This window comes from Oreochromis niloticus, linkage group LG7, assembly GCF_001858045.2.
Source record: "Oreochromis niloticus isolate F11D_XX linkage group LG7, O_niloticus_UMD_NMBU, whole genome shotgun sequence".
Lineage (NCBI taxonomy): Eukaryota > Metazoa > Chordata > Actinopteri > Cichliformes > Cichlidae > Oreochromis > Oreochromis niloticus.
The window spans coordinates 4,446,394-4,461,583 of NC_031972.2; the positions used below are offsets into that span (position 1 = coordinate 4,446,394).

A 15,190-nucleotide genomic window follows, 5' to 3' on the forward strand; every position below is an offset into this window, starting at 1 on the left:
TATTTAGGGTTATTCTTGGTTTTGTTCTCTTGATGTTATTTGTTGTTCTGGCCTCTAGTTTAAGTCACTGTCTTCTCTGTTTCATGTGTTATATTCTTTCAGTCTATCTCTCAGTGTCAAGTTTGCGCTTTTGTGATTTGTTCTTATTTCCTGTTTTATTTTGATAGTCCCAGTCCTATGTCTGTGTATTCCGTTTTACCTGCCACTGTCTTGTTAGCCCTAATCTCTCCCAGCTGTGTCTCCCTCCTGTTTCCCATTCCCTGATTACTCCCCTGTGTGTATAAGCCGTGTGTTTTCCTGTGCTCTCTGTTGTGTTGTATCCTCAACATGTCCAGTGTTCGGTCTGAGCTTCAACAGACCCCGCTGGTTTAGAAACGTATTCCCGTTAACGACAAGGAAGCAAGATGAACATCTTTAACCGGTTTTTACTTGCTAGCAAGGGAAGTATCTCAGAGCAGCCCTTCTGCCCTCGGTCAGACCACTTCGAAGAACCAGTTTCCGCTTGCTGCCTTTTATTGAAAACAGTTACAGTACACATAAGCACCTCCCATTGTAAAACCCCCTATGGTCACAAAAGATAAGGCACTGTGTGTGTATATGTGTGTGTATGCATGTGCGAGAGTGTGTGTGTGTGTGTGTGTGTGTAGGGGCAGATGAGTGTGTGTGTTTGTGTGACCTCCTGCCCGCAAAAGGGTCATAAAGGCAGGAAGTTTACCAAACAACAAAACAGAACCTTCACATAAGATGTGTCCCTATAATAAAACACTATAGCCTCCCCCACCATTCAACAGGCTGTGGGTCAGACACAAAGAAATGTCTTTGATCATACAGTTTGAACCAAGACTTACAAATTTAAGTAACACAATGACAACATTTAACAATTTGACTCCAACATCCAGTCTTCCAGCGCCTCTGTTCCGAGTCCTGTTTTGTTTTTGCTTTGCTTTTGTGAGTTTTATTTTATGAGGACATTTTGCCAGCAATAAAGCTGCGTTTTGAGTTCCATTTTGTCCTGCATTTTGGATCCTTTTTCCTGCCTGACCAAAAAGGCAGTTTTGGGGGCTGGCTGGTTACTACTGTCGGTTCGTGCCAGGCTTTGCAGGCCTGACCAGCCCCTTGACTGAGCTCAGCTGAAAGGGTGCCCCAGATCTGATGCGGTGGAGGGAGCAGTGCCAGCTGGCATTTGTACAAGTGAGGAAGGCTCTCTGTGAGGAACCCCAGGAGTCCAGAAAACTACAAATGTTTTTCCTTTTTTTTTTAAAATTATGTGTAGCCAAGTGAACTAATACTATGCATGGAAAGGGTTTAAAAAGAGGGGATTGTGTTTTTGACTGGTTGCCTGTCTACCAGAGGTCTGTTGTAGAGTTGTCATGGTGATGACTAGACCTCGCGTTTTGGGGGTATATTGTCCCTTTAAGAGCCGCCGTAAGCTAGAGCGCGCATGCAACTCAGTTTCCAATGGACGACAAGGATAAATCATCCCACGTCGACGGCTGAGTAACAGAGCGTGACTGTGAGGTGGTGCAGCCCGGACTGGCTTGCACTGTTGTCTCGGAATCACCTAGTTAGCGGCGTGCTAACTTGGCTAACCGGAGTTAGCCCTCAAGGCGGACTTTGCTAACGATCACCGGACCTGTACAGAGCGAGAGGCTACTAACTGCAGAGGCTGACCGATCAGGTTTGCTGCTCGGAAGGAGTAAGTGTGCAGCTGCAGGGACTAAGGGACGGACCTCTTGGCTTGCTGTGAGTTGTGGAAAGAGACTAAGAGTTCCAGGTAGGAGCACCATTTTGTTTTCTTTTAGGACCGTTGGTTCCTACGCACACAAGCATCGATCCAGGCCTGCACCGAGGGGACTTGGGAAATTGGGGTGTGAGAGTGTGTGTGTGTGTGTGTGTGTGTGTGTGTGTGTGTGTGTGTGGGGCCCATTACGGTAAAGAACTGTGTAACTGTTATTATTGTTATATTTTATCATTGCAAGAGACTTCTTACTTTATTGATTTATTGGGTGTTTACCAGTTCATTCAGTAAACCTGCTTGGTTTAAACAGAAGATATTGTGTCTTGTACTGTTTCTTATCTATAGTTCAGAGTAAGGTAAAAGTGTATCTGTGTGTTATACGTGTGTAAATCAGGGGAGCTTGCACTGAGGGCAACTAAGTAAGTTCAAGGTAACTAGAACTCAGGGCGTACCCGGCTATAGTGGAGTACACAGTCTGGGGCGCTACATAGAAATGTATGTTTAAAAGAGAGTTTACAGTGTACTTTATTGCCAGTTGAACTGCGAAATTGTGGGATGTAAACAATGTGTTCATTTGTTTTATTTTCTCTTTTTTTTGTATTTGTTTCTTGACAGGTCACTACTGTTGTCTATACTGTTTGAATTTAACGTGTACATATGATAGTTACTGTTGTCTCAGACCCTGAAAGACAGTTTTAGGCTGAGCCAGTGGAATAGTTACATTTTACCGTTTTCACTCAAAACTATAGAATTAAAACTGTGCTCCTCCAAGTACAGTCGAAGAATAAAAAAGCCCACAAAAGAGTATTTCCTGTGTCCTGTCTCATTCCCCATGACCGGGCCACATATGTCATGGCGGGTGGAGTGAGCCGTGTGGAGATAGTAAAGGAGGATCCAATCGCAGGCACTCGTGAAGGTGTGAAGGTGGTTTATTGAACACAAAATACAAATAGACAAACGGCAAACGGAGAATAAACTAAACTATACTGGGAACAACTACACTACTGAACATGAACCAGAACACGAACATGAAGGAGGGTGGGCAGAGGCAAATGACGATGGGCAGCAGGGAGAACACACGGATGAAACACGGTAGGTTAACAGATGAAACACGGTAGATTAACAGACGGACCAGCAACTACTACAACAGAAGACACGACTGAAATAAAGTCAGAAAAACACAGGGAGATTACACACAGGTGGGGGACACACCTGGAAGTAATGAGGGCTAACGAGACAGGGGGAGAAGTAAAACTGAACACGCTGACATCACACATGAACATGACCCTTCAAAGTAAAACAGGAAACAAGACACACTTTACTAAGACACGGACTAGACAGAGAGACGAACTTGACACTGAACAAAACCTACTAATATAATAATAAACACAGTATCACAAAGTAATCAGCATATAAATCATAATCCCGAGAAATACCAAAAACATAAGAACTAATCCCTTAACAAGAATAACCGAAACATAGCTTATCATAATAATCAATAAAGCACCAGAGAAGGAAGACAATCCATCATTCAAAAATAAACCAAAACACAAGAACTCAAAATGCTGGGTCGAACTGACCCAGAACTGTGACAAATTATTTCACCTGATCAGCACTTGGGGTTGATCAGCATTTTATCATATATCAATTTCATGAATAATGTTGATTTATAACACTGTGATAGTAAAAACTACAACACAAGAATACACTTTATATAAGATGTTACATCCTACATGTGATAAAGTTTATGCTATGTAATATAATGCCATAATGTTGCTAGTTAAACTGTTAAACCCACGGTCTATGTGTGGTGACCGGAAGATGCAAAACCAATCCAAAAGCTGGAAACAGTGACTAATACATCTATTTTATTCATTTAAAAAAAATCATGAAATTTCTTCAGGAAAAAAAAACTGACTATAGTACACTGAATGCAAAAAAATAGCCACAAAACAGCCACAGTGTCTCTAATTGCACCATTTGAATTTTATATTTAAATCTGGCTTTTGTTATTCATGCAGTGTGTTCACTACTATCACATTCTGGTACACATTATGCTCTTTTAACCATATCCCATGTCAATGTATAGTCAGGGTTCGTACGCTTTTTTCAGGGTCAAATTCAAGCACTTTTTAAGCACTTTCAAGGTCCCTTTTTAAGCTTTTCCAGCACACAGTTGCAGCAACTGTGACGTTCACTAGTAGAACTGACACACAAAACAAAACGACTACACTACACACTAACTACACAAGACAACACACTAACTTGAGACTCCAAACATGATAAACATCACAAATCTCTCACTATCAAAACTCTCTCTCTTTTTCGCTCACTCACTTCCCTCTCTTCCCAACAACCAAATACCACATGTTGCCGTATCATTTTTTGATTGGTCGACATGGTACATTTTTCCACCAATAGGGAAAGAGTGTTTTTTCATTTTTCACTCACAAGCAAAGCGTGTTTGCTAGCGCTCTCCTTAGAAAACGCCGTTTTTACCGTTTCTTCCCGGAGTAAACGCCACTGTTTTATTCAGAACCCCCCCCCCAAAAAAAAACATGGGTTTTACGTGACCTATCAACACAATTTAAAAACTGGTATATAGCTTGAAGTCCGCACGTTCGACCCAAGTTGAAATGGAGACTCTGGGTCTGTCGACCCCAGAGGGTTAATCAGAAAGCCTTAAGTTAGCTAGTTATGTATCGGGCTAATGTTTAAAGCTTTCACTTGAGTAAATTAACTCATATTACTGCTAAGTAATGTTAGCTAAGTTCACAGCATATTCCGTAATAGCGCTGCCATACTGCATCACACTCAGTGCATTTCAATCATTTCTCCAGCGAGTTTGATAGCTAGCAAAATAATAACCAAAATTTAAAAAAATAGCATGTGTAACATATGTGTACTGGAAAATTATTTACTAGCACTCACCTATCATGCGACTGGAGAACGCAAACTCCGCCATTGTTGTTTTCCATCAAACACTCATTAAAACAGCAACCTACAGGTATGTTAGCGCACTCATCCCCGACTGTCCGAGGGAGGGGCGGGGTCACATATTGAAACAGACGCAAGGCAGCCCAGGCGGGGAAATTTTGCTTTTGCTTTTTGCAACTCATTTTATTTCTCTATCTGATAAGAAAACAATTCAATCAGATAGCTATTTATTGTGAATGAAATACAGTTACATTTTCAAGCACTTTTAAGCACCACATCTGAAATTCAAGCACTTTTCAAACCTTGAAAAGACGACATTAGAATTCAAGCACCCGTACGAACCCTGTATAGTGTAGTGCAGACTTTATTTTTGTCTCAGACAGTCCCACACACTCACACAGTTCTTGTTCTAATGAGGGCATAGATAAGATATATCTTTTAGTGTTTGTGTTTGAATATGAAGACAAAAAAAGAGAAAAAAGAAAAAAAAAGAAATTTCAAACCACTTGCTATTCGATCCAAGCTGTCGGAGCCTGTTCTTCGACATGTAACCAAAGACATTCACTATTGTAGTCTTGTAGTCCGATCTTGTAGTGTGATTTCTACCTGGACCAGGAATTCTTCTTCAACAGAAGAATAAAGGTGTTTACTAATAAAGTAAACAAAATAAAGGTGTTTACTATTAAGTGGAAAAAATCCCAAACTACATGGTCGTGTCTGAAAAAGTGACAAAAATGTCCTGCATGGCAGCGTTCCAAGATGAACACCACTGCTGAGCAAAAGGAACATAAAGGCCAGTCTCAGCTTTGACTGAAAACATCTTTTGGGAGAATACTCTGTGGACTGATGAGACAAAGGTTGAAAGTTTTGGAAATCAGCCTTTATGCAGATGATGTGTTACTTTTTCTCCAAAACTCACAAACCAATATCTCTGGGGTGATTGAATTGATAAATTCTTTTTCAAGAGTCTCAGATTATTCAATCAACTGGTCAAAATCTACAGTTCTTCCGATTAATTGCTCCTTCCATAATTCTTCTCCTACACCACTGCAATCTGGAAATATAAAATATTTAGGTATTAATGTCTCTCCTAAGCTTTCAGAATTAACTAAATTAAACCACATCCCGCTTTTAAAGACAGTAGAAAGCGATCTGGCTAGATGGAAATCTTTACCCATATCACTCATGGGAAGGGTTGCCGCTATAAAAATGATGGTCTTGCCAAAAATAAACTATTTGTTTTCAATGATCCCAAATAAGCCATCACAAGATTGGTTCAGATCTCTAGACTCATGTATTTCTAAATTCCTTTGGAAAGACAAACCCCCACGTATCAGCTTAAAAACATTACAAAGGACCAAGGATAAAGGAGGATTAGATCTGCCTAACTTTAATCACTATTTTTTAGCCAACAGGCTTCAGTTCATCTCTAGATGGTTTAAATACACCTTCTTAGATGAGCCCTGGCTAGATGTAGAACAGGCACTATGTAATAATCTAGAAATTTCAGACCTACTATTTATCAGCTCAAACATCAAAAGACATGAATGCTTTAAAAGCATCAACATCAGCTCTTCTCTGACAGCATGGTGGGAGTTTCTAAAAATGACAGCGTCCTCATTAATCCCATGCAAACGTACACCTATCTGGAATAACCCTGACATATTACAAAACAATAATATGATTAATTTTCCAGAATGGAGTTGTAAAGGAATTAAATACTTAGAACATATATTAGAGGGAACAGAATTTATTCCATTTGACAGACTAGTTACACAATATGGGATCAACAAGAAAAGATTTTTAGAATATCAACAAATTAAATCCATAGTAAAAAAGAGATTTAACCTCAGTCAAGCTGAATTACAAACACCACCAAGTGCGGTACACTTTCTTACTCTTAAATCCCCCAAATTATTATCTAAAATATACAGAACACTTTCTAAAATAGATGAATCAATATCCCTTCCTATTGCAAAGTGGGAAGCAGATTTATCAGTAAGCTTAGACCAAAACTTCTGGTCTCAGGTATGCTTAAAAACCTTTAAATTGATTAAAAATCCCAGTCTGCAATTAATACAATACAAAATACTACATAGAGTGCACTATACAGGTCATCGGATGTTCAAGATGGGCTTTACATCTTCCAACAACTGCTCACACTGTCAAGGCAATACACCAGACAATTACATCCACGCCCTTTGGTTCTGTCCACCAGTGCAGAAGTTTTGGCGTGAGATATGTGAAGACTTATCAAAGTGTCTGAAATGTAACATTCCAGCCTCCCCTTTAGTGTGCTTGCTGAGCAACTTGGATGAGGTCACTGCAGAAATAAACACAGCCCACATTGTTTTTACAGCCCTATGCATTGCCAAGAAAACAGTCCTCCTTAACTGGAAAAATAAAAATAATCTTAATTCTAATCAATATAAAAACCATCTAATAGATCACATTAGTCTTGATACAGCCTCTGCCACCACATTTGATCAATCCCTTTGGGCTCCTTTGATCGGCTTCATCACCTAGTGGGGGTGGGGGGTCATGGTTTGGTCCTGCCTTCGCTATTGTGGTTGATGTGGAGGTTGGGATGGGCTTAGGGCGCCAGGAGAACCCCTAGAGACGTTATCCCTGGAGGGCACAACCCGGGGGTTGTGGTCATAACCTGGTGAGTGGCTCTGGTCGCTCTTAGAGGGTGTTCTCCTCGTGGCTGCGTGCAGCGGGGCTGGGGGATGGTCTGTACTGGCGGACGTAGGTTACTGGCCTGGTAGCCTGGCTGCCCCTGAGTGGATCCGGGGCAGGCGGGGGGCTTGGGGTTCGGGGGTGCTTCGTCTCCGTGATGGGGCTCTGGCTGGGCCTTGGGGGCTTCGGTCCTCGTCGGTGTGTCGCCGAGGTTGTGGGCCGGTGGGTGCACGGGGGCTCAGCCCTGGCGCAGGGGGCCTCTGGTGCATCGACCTAACTGGGGGACTCTTCAACTGGCAGGGAGGTTGTTCCATCCTTGCAGAAGTCCACTCTGCAGGTGGGGGAGAGACACAGGAGAGGTGGAGAATAAACCTAACCTGGGTGTCTGTTGTCTTGTGTAGTCTGGAGATGATTGAATGTTGGGGTGGGTATAGTTTCCTCTGCGGTGGGGTGGGGTGGGCTTCCCCAGGTCCTGTGGGGCTTAGCGGTGCTGCTGCCGTGGGCCCCGATCGGGATGGGCCTGGGCTCCCTTGCCTTGGTGGGTACTAGAGGACGGGGGTGCCTACTGGGGTCAGCCGGGGAGCTGGCCCTAAGGAGGGGCATCTTGCCCCTCCCTTCTTTTCCTCCCCATCCCCGGCTGCCTCCCTCTTCCCGCTCCACCACACCCACCCACACAGGTAGGGCCTTGGGGTGCGGGTGTGTCACCAGGGTGCAGGGGAGGCATTCCCCCCCCCTCTGTCCCCTTCTGGCCACCTGTGCCTCAATTTTATTTCACAACTTAGACATCCACATTATTCACACTCTCATAACACACACACACACATATATATATATATATATATATATATATATATATATATACATATAGGGCCTTGAGGGTGATCACGTTAACGGCGTCCAGAGGACGGTCTGTGTATTCAACCCTACCTCTGGCGCCGGTGCCCACCTCTCAATTTTAAATCCATGTAGACATTGAGGGTTCTCGGGAGGGGCCGTGCTAACACCTGCTGCTCTCTGGCAGCAGCGCCATGCCCTCCCTTGTTTTAAATGCACTTTAGAACAACACGCAGCAACACTACACACGAGCGGGAGGAGGGAGGTATGGGGTCTTCACACACCCCCGTTCTCTACTAGCCATCGGGGCGGGGGGCTGGGAGGAGGTGTTGGCTGTCCGATTGGCCTCCCTGCTGCTGCGGAGCCTGGGGCGGTCTGCTTGCCTCCACCCCGGGGGAAAGGGTCACATCTCTTGGGTCTGGGTGCCGTTTCCCCCTCTGGGGGCGAGGGTACCTGGACCCAGGGCATAGAGTATGTTTGGGGAGTATGATTGTGTGTACATGTCTATGTATGTCTATCCCTACGTTGGGTGAGTGCTGAGTGTTTGTATATGTGTGCATGAGGGTGGGAAAGCATGTTTATGTCTGTATGTGCCTGTTTGTCTGTGTCTATATGTCAGGTCTGGTCTTAGACTCCACCTCCCTGGGTACTCCCAGGCCCTCCAAGTGTGGAGGCCTATCTCCCCTCACCACACTCCCTGCTGGTAGCTGATGCCCTCAGGGGTTGGTGCATCGGTGGTTCTTGGTGTCCGGGGCTGGGCGCTCAGGTATGCACCGGCTCACTCCCGGTGGCTACTTGGCGGGGCCCGATGCCTGTCGCTCGGTCAGGCCTCTTCCGGGGCAAAGGGGGCCCTCGGGCCTCCGGCCTCGGGGCCTGCAACTCGGTTCACTCTGGCACAGCTGGCTGCCGGCAGAGCCGGCGGGCACGCCGGTGCAGCCCCCTCTGGCTTCTGCTCCGTGGCTACTGGGTGACCCCTCGTCTGGGGATCTCCTCAGCCCTTCCCAGGAAGGTGGCACGGATGCCCCTCCGGTGGTACTCCTTGGGCTCTCGCACTCTGGGTCCTCTGGATGTCTGGAGCCTGGATCTCCTCCATGCCTGCTTCATGCCCTGGGGGACGGGGCTATGGGCCTCCACACCCTCTAGCAGACCGTTACATGGGAAAACCTTTTGTATACAAGCGCGTTGATCCACACAGGTGTGCACACGGGTGTTCACTGTTCGTAGACATAAACTACACCTTTCTTAGCTGCTACTTCAAAGCACATTGTGCGCTGTCTGTCCTGCGTGCTGCACAACAACTTTCAATATTTAGTATTTACTGCTGTTCACACTCAGCTAGATTAACGTGATGGTGTTGTGTTTAGTATGTTGCTTTGTTTTTGTTTGGTTTTTTTTTGCTTGTCTTCTCTTTTTTTTCTCTCAACAGGTGATCCAGGAGATTTTTTTTTTTTTTTTTCTTTCTCTTTGTCTTTGTAAGTGCCCTTTCTCACTGTCCCTTTTCCCTTCTGTTTTTCTTTTCCTTCCTCTCTTTCTTTCTCCCTTTCCTATCCCCCAGTCATGTCTGTCCCATCTGTAACAACTGAAAATAAAATAAATAATAACAACAAAGTTTGATCAAATGGACCAATACGGCAATGCCATGATGATCCATTTGGCAAAATAAATCCATTTGGTATCCTTGTTGGTCTTCAGACAACAATTCTGACGGCTTAAGAACCAAATGGGACAGACAAAAAAAAAAAAAAAAAAGAAAGTTTTGGAAGGTGTATGTCCTGTTACATCTGATCTTGTCTCAAAAGTAAAATATGGTGTTGTTAGTGTGATGGTCTGGGGCTGTTTTGTTGCCTCAGGACCTGGAAGACTTGCTGTGGTAAATGGAACCATAAATTCTGTTGTCTACCAAAACATCCTGAAGGAGAATGTCCGACCATCTGTTTGCAACCTCCAGCTAAAGGTCACTTGGGTGCTGCAGTAGGGCAATGATCCAGAACACACCAGCAAGTCCACCTCTGAATCGCTTAAGAAAAACAAAATGAAGACATTGGAGTGGATATTCAAAGTCCGATTGAGATGCTGTGCCATGACCTTAAAAAGGCAGTTCATGCTCGAAAACCCTCCAATGTGGCTGAATTACAAGAATTCTGTAAAGATGAGTGAGCCAAAATTCCTCCATAGCGTTGTAAAAGACTTGTTGCCATTTACTGCAAACGCTTGATTGCAGTTGTTGCTGCTGCGGGTGGCCCAACCAGTTATTAGGTTAAGGGGACAATAACTTATTCACACAGGATGATGTAGGTTTGTATTTTTCCCCCTTAATAGTAAACACCTTCATTTAGAAAATGCATTTTGTGTTTACTTCTGTTGTTTTGGTCTAATATTTAAATTTGTTTCTAAAAGTAAGAAACTAAGAATGTACAATGAGTTAGAGTAAGGTTTTGTCACCATCAGTTTGCTCTTATCTTCAGGTTACATTCCTCTTTTAACTTGAATTTACTTTAGACAACTTGAAGGCTTAATTATGTTTTCAGAATCCTTTTTCATTTTTACCATCAAATTAAGACTGTTGACTAAACCAGTCCAATCATTTTCTGCTACCACTTCAAAAATAGTTTCATGAGTTTAAAAAATGTTATGCTTTCAGTACATACTAACGGTAATATTGGATAATATGTAATTTTAACCAAGACTACATTCAGTTCAATTCATTTTTATTTATACAGCACCTTTATTTATAAATCACTTTTAAAGACCCTACAATATTGACACGATAACAAAGAAAACCCCACAATCATATGACCCCCTTGAGCAAGTGCTTTTGTTAGGGTACCTGGGTCTGGTGACTAGGGATGGGTATCGAAACACGGTTCTTGTTGAGAACCGGTTCCCACTGTTTCAATTCCTTGGAATCGTTTGCCATTTTTGCAAACGATTCCCTTATCGATTCCAGTCGCCCCGAATGACGTCACCACATTGCGGAGCGTCATTTACCTGGCAGGGCGCCTAAGCGGCTCAAACACTCAAAAGTTTGGTTATACTTTATGAGAACGGATGACAACAGGGCAACTTGCAATACTTGCAAAGTAGATATTTCATTTAAGGGAGGAAACACTACGAATATGCAAAAGCATTTGCTCACAAAACACGCGATGAACTTAAATGAATGTCGTGTTTTTAATTCCGCTCCGGACTCGTGAATCTCAACCCAGCAGCAGCGGTAACGTTTGCACGTCCTCTCCCGTTAATGCGGCAGGTAAATAATCAACTAACAGTACATATTATGTTAGCGCGATCTGCCTTATTACAAAACCTGCCATTACTGTGCGCTGCATTTAGGTGACCATGATGAGAGAGACAGACAGAGTCTGGCTGGCAGTTCTCGCTGCAGTCTACCAGTAGCGTCTCCTTTCAGGCCAGGATAGACGAATGTCACCGAGCAGTGACTAAGTTTGTGGTCAAAGGCTTGCACCCATTTGCCACAGCAGATTCCCCCGATTTTCAGTAAGTGAATGTGTTTAATTGTAGGCAGTGACATTACTGGATATTCTTGTGTAATTGCTACAGAATAATTTATGTTATACTTTGTTATTGCTACAGAAGAATATTTATTTTATTATTTTACATTTACAATTTTTTTTCCTGGGGACCCTGTGACACCCCATTGAAGAGCCGTAGGCTGTGGATCTCTTAAGATCTCACTGTTGGGTTTGTAAGGCCATGTTACTCCTAAATTTCTGTCTTGTTCAAAGAGAAAATATAAAACAAACTTCTCAGCTAATCGACCTCTGTGTTCTCCTTTTTTAAAAAGAATCGATAAGAGAATCGATAAAGAATCGAATCGTTAAACAGAATCGAAAATGGAATCGGAATCGTGAAAATCTTATTAATACCCATCCCTACTGGTGACCCAGTGGTTTTGATTTTGTTCATCTGTGTTCTGTGACTTAGTGTTTCTGTTATTTATTTTCTGTATTTCTAGCTCCCTAAGTTCTTTAGTATCTCCTGAATTCCAGTCTTAGGTTTTGGTCATATCCCTTGCCTGTGTTCAGTGTTATGTCTTTTTCATGTCTCTGTCTCAGTGTCACGTCCGCGTTACTGTGTTATGTTTCCTGTTTTACTTTGATAGTCTGCGTCCCATGTTAATGTTTTCAGTTTTGCTCCCCCTTGGTCTCGTCATGTTTGATTTCTCACAGTTGTGTTTGTTATGCCTCTGTGTATTTAAGCCCTATGTTCTTCTTGGTCTGTGCTGTGATCTCCCTTCCTTCCTTTTCAGTTTAGTTATATTCATGTTAAGCTGTTTTGAGTGCACTTTTTACCTCCTGGAGTCTGCACGTTGGGTACTCCATTCCTGCCTGCTGCACACAGTCCATGACATCTTTGGCAATGATGGGAACAAAAAGCTCCCTTTTAACAGGAAGAAACCTCCACCAGATCCATTCTCATGGGAGGGGTGGCCTCTGCCACGACCGGTTTGGGTTAGGGGAGAAAGACAGGACAAAGACACGCCATGGAGAGCCAGAGATTAATAATAAATAATAATTAAATACGGACAGGTGTATAAACACATTGTGAGTGAAAAAGGTGACTGAAAATGACTGGCACTGTCTATTTCAAAGCATTTTTTTTAAATGATGTTGATAAATACATGTCTCACATGTTTCTTGGTAGCAGGCTTAACCTGTTGTAATAACAAGCTACAGTCATCTAAAATGTGCTGGTCATGTTTCAGAGCTGGATAATGCAATAATACTGCATTTTTATTGTGCATTCTAAGCTTTGAACTTCTTTTAATTTAGCTTTAAAATCAGTGAGCAGTTGATTCCACTTATATTAGTTACAAATAAATAAATGAGTGAAATAAAAAAGAAATAAACAATAAAATAAAAAAGTGAAATAATTCTCTACGGAAGAATGAAAAGGGGAAATGAGAAACTAAATTAGGAAGGTGCATAAATTTGGGCACCCCAAAACAAAAATTACATCAATATTTAGTCAGTCCTCCTTTTGCAGAAATAACAGCCTCTGAATACTTCCTATAGCTTCCAATGAGAGTCTGGATTCTGGTTGAAGGTATTTTGGACCATCCTTCTTTACAGAACATCTCCAGTTCAGTCAAGTTTGATGGTTTCTGAACATGGACAGCTCTCTTTAACTCACACCACAGATTTTCAATAATATTCAGGTCTGGGACTGAGATGGCCATTCCAGAACGTTGTACTTGTTCCTCTGCATGAATGCCTTAATAGAGTTTGAGCAGTGTTTAGGGTCGTTGTCTTGTTGAAATATCCATCCCTGGAGCAACTTCAACTTTGTCACTGATTCTTGAACATTGTTCTCAAGAATCTGCTGATATTGACTGGAATCCATGCGCCCCTAAACTTTAACAAGATTCCCAGTACCTTCACTGGCCACACAGCCCCACAGCATGATGGAACCGCCACCACATTTTACTGTGGGCAGCAAGTGTTTCTCATGGAATGCTGTGTTGTGTTTCCTCCATGCGTACCGCCTCTTATGTCCAAATAAATCAATTTTAGTTTCATCAGTCCACAGCACCTTATTCCAAAATGAAGCTGGCTTGTCCCAATGTGCTTTAGCGACTCTGTTTGTGGCATGTGAGCATAAAAGGCTTCTTCTGCATTACTCTCCCATACAGCATCTCCTTGTGCAAAGTGTGCTGAATAGTTGAACCATGCACAGTTACACCATCTGCAGCAAGATAATGTTGTAGGTCTTTGGAGCTGGTCTGTGAGTTAAGTATGACTGTTCTCACCATCCTTCGCCTCTGCTTATCTAAGATCTTTCTTGGCCTACCACTTCGGGCCTTAACTAGAACTGTGCCTGTGGTCTTCCATTTCCTCACGATGTTCCTCACAGTGGAAACCGACAGCTGAAATCTCTGAGATAGCTTTTTGTATCCTTCCCCTAAACCTTGAGCCTTGATGTTGTTCTGCTGAACCTGCCTTGGGTTTTCAACATATGCAATAAATAACGTATTTTCACCGATCCTGACAGAATTCAGATTTGGATATTTGGCTCTACCTAAGCATGGAGGGGTGGAGAGAACCCAACACAGAGCCATCCCACTCTAGAAATATAAAGCTTATTTTCACTGATCGTGACTGAAATCGTATTTGAGCCCGTTCCCCTTTTCAAACCAAACATACACCCTTAGGGAATAATAAACAACTAATGCTGATAAATGACAGTGATTGACTGTATCTTATATCATTCTCCTTCAGAAACCTTCTGATCTTTTTGTCTTTCCAGGGCAGGACAAGCACTGCCTCAGAGGTCTGATCACCAACATCAGTGACCCTATCACTACTAAAGTCAGTCCTCATGGTAAGAGCTGGGTTTCTAGTTCGTGGGGAAAACAAGCCCAGAAAGAGAGTGAAGGGAAGGAGAACAGTTACTGGGTTCAACCTCTGCTCAGCAGCCACATCTGGGGCAACACTGTGCGCCTTTACCAAACCTACGAAGACTTCATGGCCTCAGCAAACCACAAGGACTTTATATTTGCCTCATCGTACAGCCATCCCAACGCCATTGAGGGTCCAAGTGCTGTGCTATACAGTAAAGCTCTGTACTATAACTGCTACCGCTCTGCAGACGTGTGCCGGTACGACCTGGAGGCCAACGAGGTCAAACGGGTGACTCTTCCAGGCACCGGTGTGGGTTTCAACAACAAGTTCCCCTATTGTTACTATGATTGCCGGCTCAATAGTGATGTTGATGTAGAGGCAGATGAAACAGGACTGTGGGCTCTCTATGCCACTCTAGGTAACCATGGCAACATGGTGATCAGCCGATTAGTTTGGGACAGCGAGGTGAGGAGTTTCAACGTGACACAGACGTGGGAAACGAGGCTGTTCAAGAAGGCAGTGAGCAACGCCTTCATGGTGTGCGGTGTGATGTACGCGACTCGTTACGTTAATGAGTACCAGGAGGAGGTGTTCTACGCCTTCGACACAGCCACAGGCAAAGAAGACAACTCACTAGCAA

At 43.3% G+C, this 15,190-nt stretch overlaps 1 protein-coding gene across 1 annotated transcript in view; it reads left to right on the forward strand.

Moving 5' to 3' along the window:
• Positions 1-1,152: 1,152 nt before the first annotated feature.
• The window catches only part of LOC100704220 (olfactomedin-4-like), a 14,321-nt gene continuing 283 nt past the window's right edge, over positions 1,153-15,190 (forward strand). Inside the window, exons 1-3 of the mRNA XM_019361985.2 lie at positions 1,153-1,191; positions 1,600-1,774; positions 14,456-15,190. The exon at positions 14,456-15,190 is cut by the window's right edge and continues 283 nt beyond it. Coding sequence (XP_019217530.1) covers positions 1,153-1,191; positions 1,600-1,774; positions 14,456-15,190 — 949 coding nt within the window. The remainder of the gene's footprint in view (positions 1,192-1,599; positions 1,775-14,455) is intronic.